The sequence below is a fragment of the Pararge aegeria genome, chromosome 14, assembly GCF_905163445.1.
Source record: "Pararge aegeria chromosome 14, ilParAegt1.1, whole genome shotgun sequence".
In the NCBI taxonomy this organism is placed as follows: Eukaryota; Metazoa; Arthropoda; class Insecta; order Lepidoptera; family Nymphalidae; genus Pararge; species Pararge aegeria.
The window spans coordinates 11,657,443-11,663,560 of NC_053193.1; the positions used below are offsets into that span (position 1 = coordinate 11,657,443).

General features: G+C 36.8%; 1 protein-coding gene across 1 annotated transcript; it reads right to left on the reverse strand.

Moving 5' to 3' along the window:
• Positions 1-649: 649 nt before the first annotated feature.
• Positions 650-3,536, reverse strand: LOC120629271 (NADH dehydrogenase [ubiquinone] 1 beta subcomplex subunit 10). Its single transcript, XM_039898161.1, has 4 exons — positions 3,357-3,536; positions 3,140-3,275; positions 2,454-2,593; positions 650-838 (listed from the first exon to the last, which is right to left on the reverse strand). Exons 1-4 carry the CDS (start codon positions 3,448-3,450, stop codon positions 732-734), a joined length of 477 nt encoding a protein of 158 aa, XP_039754095.1. The 5' UTR covers positions 3,451-3,536; the 3' UTR covers positions 650-731.
• Positions 3,537-6,118: the final 2,582 nt, after the last annotated feature.

A 6,118-nucleotide genomic window follows, 5' to 3' on the forward strand; every position in this document is an offset into this window, starting at 1 on the left:
CTTTAATTTCTTGTTATAGTTTCCAACTAGTGAATCTGTGTAAGGAAAAAAATTGTATCTCGTCGTAAATGCATGAAAATGAATGTAGTGTTGGAAAATAAATGTTATTTTTTGAGAAAGTTTGTTTTATTTACTGACCCAATTAACCTGTAGTAATTTTTACTGCGCTATCTTAGAACTAAAAGAAACTTTTAAAATAAGTTTTCGTAATATACCATGTCTATTATTCCTTTTAAAAAGTAAAAGATTAAGAAATTAAATTAACAACATCAACCTCGACTTGATTTTCGGGGAGTCGAGTTCGAATCCCAGCACGCACCTCTTAACTTTTCTAAGTTTGCGCGTTTTAAGTAATTAAAAATATCACTTGCTTCGACGTGGAAGGAAAACATCGCGAGGAAACGTGCATGCCTGAGATTTCTACATAATGTTCTCAAAGGGATGTGGAGTCCACCAATCCGCACTGTGCCAGCGTGGTGGACTACGGCCGTAAAGGGTAGCTGCCCACTGCGTCAATCAATCTATGAATGTAGTTGAAATTTTTTAATGAATTAAAAAGCATGCTTTCTCGGGACTGGATGGATAGATAGTTCTATAATATTTTAGATATGGTTTTTATAAAAATTCGATATTAAGAAAACAAAATATGTACACTAGAATTTTTTTATTGCAGTGACATTTATACATAATCTACTTATATATTAACAAATTGTTACACAGAAAAGAGTGTATCACTTGGTTTGATCGGACAGAGGGCCGTTGCGTCTTTCCCAAATCATGCGATGTTTCTGTTTCATATAGGCTTTCCTTGCATCTGCATAAGCGCCAAGATCTCCATCTATAAAAATATTAAATTAAATTATATCCAGTGAACTGCAATAAGTTACAATAAATCTTCAGACATCAGATTGAATTTAGTATTGCTATCTTTTTTAAATATGTTTCTCTTCCCCATAGATAATGAATTCAACCTAGCCATCTTTTGATGGCTAGGTTGAATTCTGTACAAATCATATCATCTAAAGATGGCTAGGTTGAATAGCTAAGGATATGGCTAGGATGAATCAAAATAAACAAAATAAGAATTTTTATGATTTTGTAGTATTTCAAAAACATACTAGACACTTAAAAAGTAGTAAAAATATAGTTAACATTAAACATAAGTAAGAAAAAAATTTGATTTTGGTTGATGATAACTTATGTATTTAGTGGAATCGGAAATAGTATTTGAGTCAGTGTCATAAAGACTTCTTACCTAGACAAATACTGTTGCTGTGGGATTTTAAGCACTATTGTATTTTAATTCATCAAAATCCTGTCAAGCCTTTTAGCGTAAAGTAACAATATCATTCTCATATCAACCCATTACAGGGCATGAGTCTCCTACCACAATAAGAAAGGGGTACAGATATTATTTTATTACTATCTTCTTCTTTTTTAGGTGCCTCTCCAACTAGTGAAGGTTGGCTGTCAGTTTTTGATACTTTTCCTTTTCTCTCGCGAGGCTAAACAGCTGGGCGGCACTCGCGATCCCAGTCCACTCCCAGTCAGGGGGGTAAGGGGGAGATCGACAATAACACCTGGTCGGCCCCAAAAGTCAACCTCACCTGCACGCGGTGCCCCCTGCTAGACAAAGGACGAGGCTCTGGCGACCGAAAAATGGTGGTTAAACCATAACTAGTGAAGGTTGGCTGTCAGTTTTTGATACTTTTCCTTTTCTCTCGCGAGGCTAAACAGCTGGGCGGCACTCGCGATCCCAGTCCACTCCCAGTCAGGGGGGTAAGGGGGAGATCGACTATAACACCTGGTCGGCCCCAAAAGTAAACCTCACCTGCACGCGGTGCCCCCTGCTAGACAACGGACGAGGCTCTGGCGACCGAACAATGGTGGTTAAACCATAACTAGTGAAGGTTGGCTGTCAGTTTTTGATACCTTTCCTTTTCTCTCGCGAGGCTAAACAGCTGGGCGGCACTCGCGATCCCAGTCCACTCCCTTTCAGGGGGGTAAGGGGGAGATCGACAATAACACCTGGTCGGCCCCAAAAGTCACCCTCACCTGCACGCGGTGCCCCCTGCTAGACAACGGACGAGGCTCTGGCGACCGAACAATGGCGGTTAAACCATACATACCTGATCGGTTCACTGGTCAGAGGAGGGCTCAGTAACCTTGGGTTCAAATAAACCCAAAAAGTCTGGTGCAGAAGGCAACGGGAAACCACTGCACTGCAATCCCTAGTCTGTCAGTTTTGACATTTATTACTATAAGCCCAGTAAACTACTTATTTTATATAAGTGCATCCACTTTTACTAAGTTTGTGAATAGAGAAGTAGGTTAACGGTACATGGGAAGAGCCAAGGAGATAAGGCTTAAGGCTTGAAAGGATATTTTCCAGTTCTGCCAGCACTTCATCAGAACACATCTTGTATTATTTCATATTTCATTGTTGCACTTACATTTAATAAACCAAGCTTCCTCAGCATCCTTGTACTTTTCCCAAAAAGGTTTGCAGACAGTCAAGTGGTCTGGTCTTTCATACATCATACAATCTTCATATCGCATACGAAGAATGTTCAATATCTCCGAATCTACAGCCCTGCACACATAAATTTATAATTAGTATTTCAATGGGAAAAGTTGCTAGCGTTTATTTCATTGCTATACCTAAATCACCATCATTAATAATTGATTGTAAAGGGATGCATTAAAACATGTAAAAACCCATAGATTTTGCTAATACATTATTTTTATCAGTCCAATTAATGATTAAGGGTAATGAAAAAGTATCCTAAATTACAAAAAAAATTATAAATTTCTTAAAGGTAGCTTATAATCCACTTTCATTTTCCACAAGTTGGCGAAGTGATTGTTAATTTATAAAATGAAGATAATGATAATGGGTAATTTCTGAGTTATATTCCTGCTCATTTGCAGCATAATCTACATTCTTAACTGGTGATACAGTCATTGCAAGCAGACAGACTTGTTATTTCAATAGTTCTTTTAAAGTAGTATTAAAAAAAAATGATTTTGAGCAGCATAGAGAATTTTAAGTTTAAGAATACCTGTCTTCAACAAGAGAAGAGGCCTTTGACTAGGACACTAATGAGTGCAATGATAATCGTAAACGGAAAAAAATAACCTATCACGCTTGAACTGTGCATTGGCTTCGAAGTCGCACACCACGTCATCCGAGTAGCATTGGTCGATAGTAGGAACACGACGAAACTTCTGATGGTACCACGGGTATTTCTTCTGGTTCGGCTCAACGATCTTCTCTGCAGCAAAGTGTACAACAACATTAGCGAGTCTCAACACTTACATAACATACGTCATAATTCTATCACACGGACACCTACCTCGGAACCATGTTACGGGCGCATCTATGGTATTGTAAATTGCACTCGCAAATGCTCTAAATAGATTATCATCTGGTGGTCCCCCTTGAACCATTTTGCAATAAAAGTCCACAGTTTGTCTGACCAAAGGGGACTCCTATGAATTTGATTTTGACATTTCTTCCATTAGGATCTATGACAGTTGACAATCAGCACTTGGCGAATGTCATTTGTAACTTTGATAACAGTATTTTTGTTTGGTAACATTATACACGTCCAGAATCAAAGATAAATTACTAAACTGAAATTAAGCCGAAAATGAAAACAATTCTTTTTTGTTATATCGATAGCTTTGTAAGTCTAATCAAACAAAAATATATTTGTTTTTGGAAATAATTATTTTAAAACTCATTAGTTTGGCCATCCAAAGGGGCAATGCTGCCAGCATCTTAGGAACTGTGCCTCGCTGCGGTGGTTTCGAGGAAGTTTAAGATTTTATTTAGTTTTAAATAGTTTATTTTAGGTTATATTTGGCAATAAAATAAGAAACAAAAAACATACAATAATAATATCATAAAATACGAATTATATATATATAAACTATTTTTTTTCATATCTTTTTACTTATCTTTACATACCTATATCTTCTAAGCACAAAAGCTTTACTGCAAAAATTGTGTAACTCTTAAACTTAAAACGTGATAGCCTTATTTTTGTTCTATGCCATAACACAGGCTTATTAAAGGCATTAATTTGCAATTGGGCCATGAACATTAAGAAAGATCTGGGGATGCTCCGGTCACAGAATTAAGAACATACAGAATCCTCATTTAGCCATTGTTGCATGCAGTGCATTGTGTCCAAAAACAGAAAAAACGCCCCGAGGATGTCTCACTTAACACCCGTGGAATGTTGCTAGGTAAACGTTTAGAAAATTAGAGATAAAATAATTAATGTCAACTGCTAAATGATTGAAGTGACTAACCAACCCCCTGTTCGAGAAACACTACTAAACCGGAGTTATTTTTTGCTTCAATATTAGTCGTGTACACGGTTTTTGTATTTTCTTAATTCTGTGACTCCAGTGTTCCTAAAAAGAGTCTGAAGCTACTGTTTCAGGTAAAGTCTTAGCTCACCCAAAACAACATCTGCAAGTCCTTCCGATGTCTGTAAGTCATAATAATTAAAATAAAGTGATATTAATGTAAACGTAGAAGGACCGGCTGGGAAATGTCACCAAAAAGTAATTGAGAATGTAGATTTAGACATCATGTCCTAAGCTGGAACAAGCTTATCTAGAAGCTAACTATTCACTGTTGTCTTACTAGACTGAGTGACTAGAATAGAATAGAATAGAAAAGAAAAGCTTTATTGCAACACAACACAATATAGGAAAAACACAAGGAAAACAGTAATAGTACTTTGTGCTAGGGTGCAAAGGCAGCCTTATCACTAAAAGTGATCTTTTAAAGGCAAACTAAGACTAGGTAGAGGAAACATAGGTAATTCGGAAGGAAGCCGAAACCCTAGCCGTGCATACGTGGCTGATACCCACGTAACAGTACTCGAAAATGCTTAAACTGTAAAGAGGCGATGGAAAACAAGCGAACAACAAACAATATTAGAGTTTTTTTACGCACACAACTTGGGTTGCAACTGGCCGAAGATGAAAAAACATAACTTGCATTATCTATTTATCTATATGTAGGTAATTATACCTACATATCCATCTGTGTCTACAAAACTAATGATAAAGCTCAATAGTTTGTTTACTGGATGTCGGATTTTGAATATATTATTTGCATTTGACAACCGAATTCCTGAGGAGGTAGGTTATTAACATTACGCTACGATCCATAAGAGATGGGCAACAAGAAAAGTCAGCACGAACGCCTATTAAAAGCGAGTAGCACGGGCGGGTAGAAGTAAAACAGTGAAGGAAAGTTGTTAAGGAACTGCTGTTTATTCTATGAGAACTCACATCGAAGCCTTTAGATTCCACGATGTCGCTGCACTAAGTGTTATAAATTTTTCACATTTTCCCCCATTTTCCGTCCCTGCTCCGGTCACGTTCTTGAATGCTCGGATACTAGCGACAGTCACTATTAAATTAATGGCTAAACTCGTACGTGTATTTTGCACAATTCCTTTCTTGCATATTCTGACAGTTTAGAAATTTCCTTACATCACTTCCATACATTTGGGCCTACAGACGTAAAACTGTTTTGCATAGAACTATCTTTTAGTCAAACTAATAAGACTGCTAAGTGGTTTAAGTGGTTAGCAGGTTTACTGAGGACAAAAAATATACTACGTTTGATTCACTAAGTTGTGAATCAAACCTAGTATATTTTTTGTCCCTGGTTGTTTATCAAAACTTTGTTAAATGCCTTGGGTTATCTGTAGAAATTAACCGATTCAAAGGATCGTAAGCTGTCCAACGTCAAAGTCCGCAAAGCTGCATTGGAGCAGCGTGGTGGGTCCAAGCTGAACTCGTGTCTTGTATGAGACAATAGGCCTTTCGCAATCGATCAAGTAAGTCTAGCTTGTATTATGGGTTACTACCCATAAAATCTGAGTGTAAAATACATAAAATCAGAATAGGGATTCAATATCCCGTTTTTTCGCTTCAAAGAATACAAATTCCCATATTATTGTCCTTGAGGAAAAAAATATAAATTGCAGCTTGGGATTATGAATATGATTTAATTTTATGGATTTCTAGTCTTACCCTTCTTTTTTGACATAATTTTAACAATTAAATGCTTTTAGTTCACATTTAT

Bases quoted from the DNA above. Each gene is read 5' to 3' on its own strand.
- LOC120629271 (XM_039898161.1), bottom strand. From the start codon at position 3,450: ATGGTTCAAGGGGGACCACCAGATGATAATCTATTTAGAGCATTTGCG. The intron at 2,594-3,139 runs GTTATTTTTTTC...TTATGTGTGCAG, and splicing joins GCACAGTTCAAGCGTGATAG to GGCTGTAGATTCGGAGATAT. The intron at 839-2,453 runs GTAAGTGCAACA...ATATTTTTATAG, and splicing joins GGAAGCTTGGTTTATTAAAT to ATGGAGATCTTGGCGCTTAT.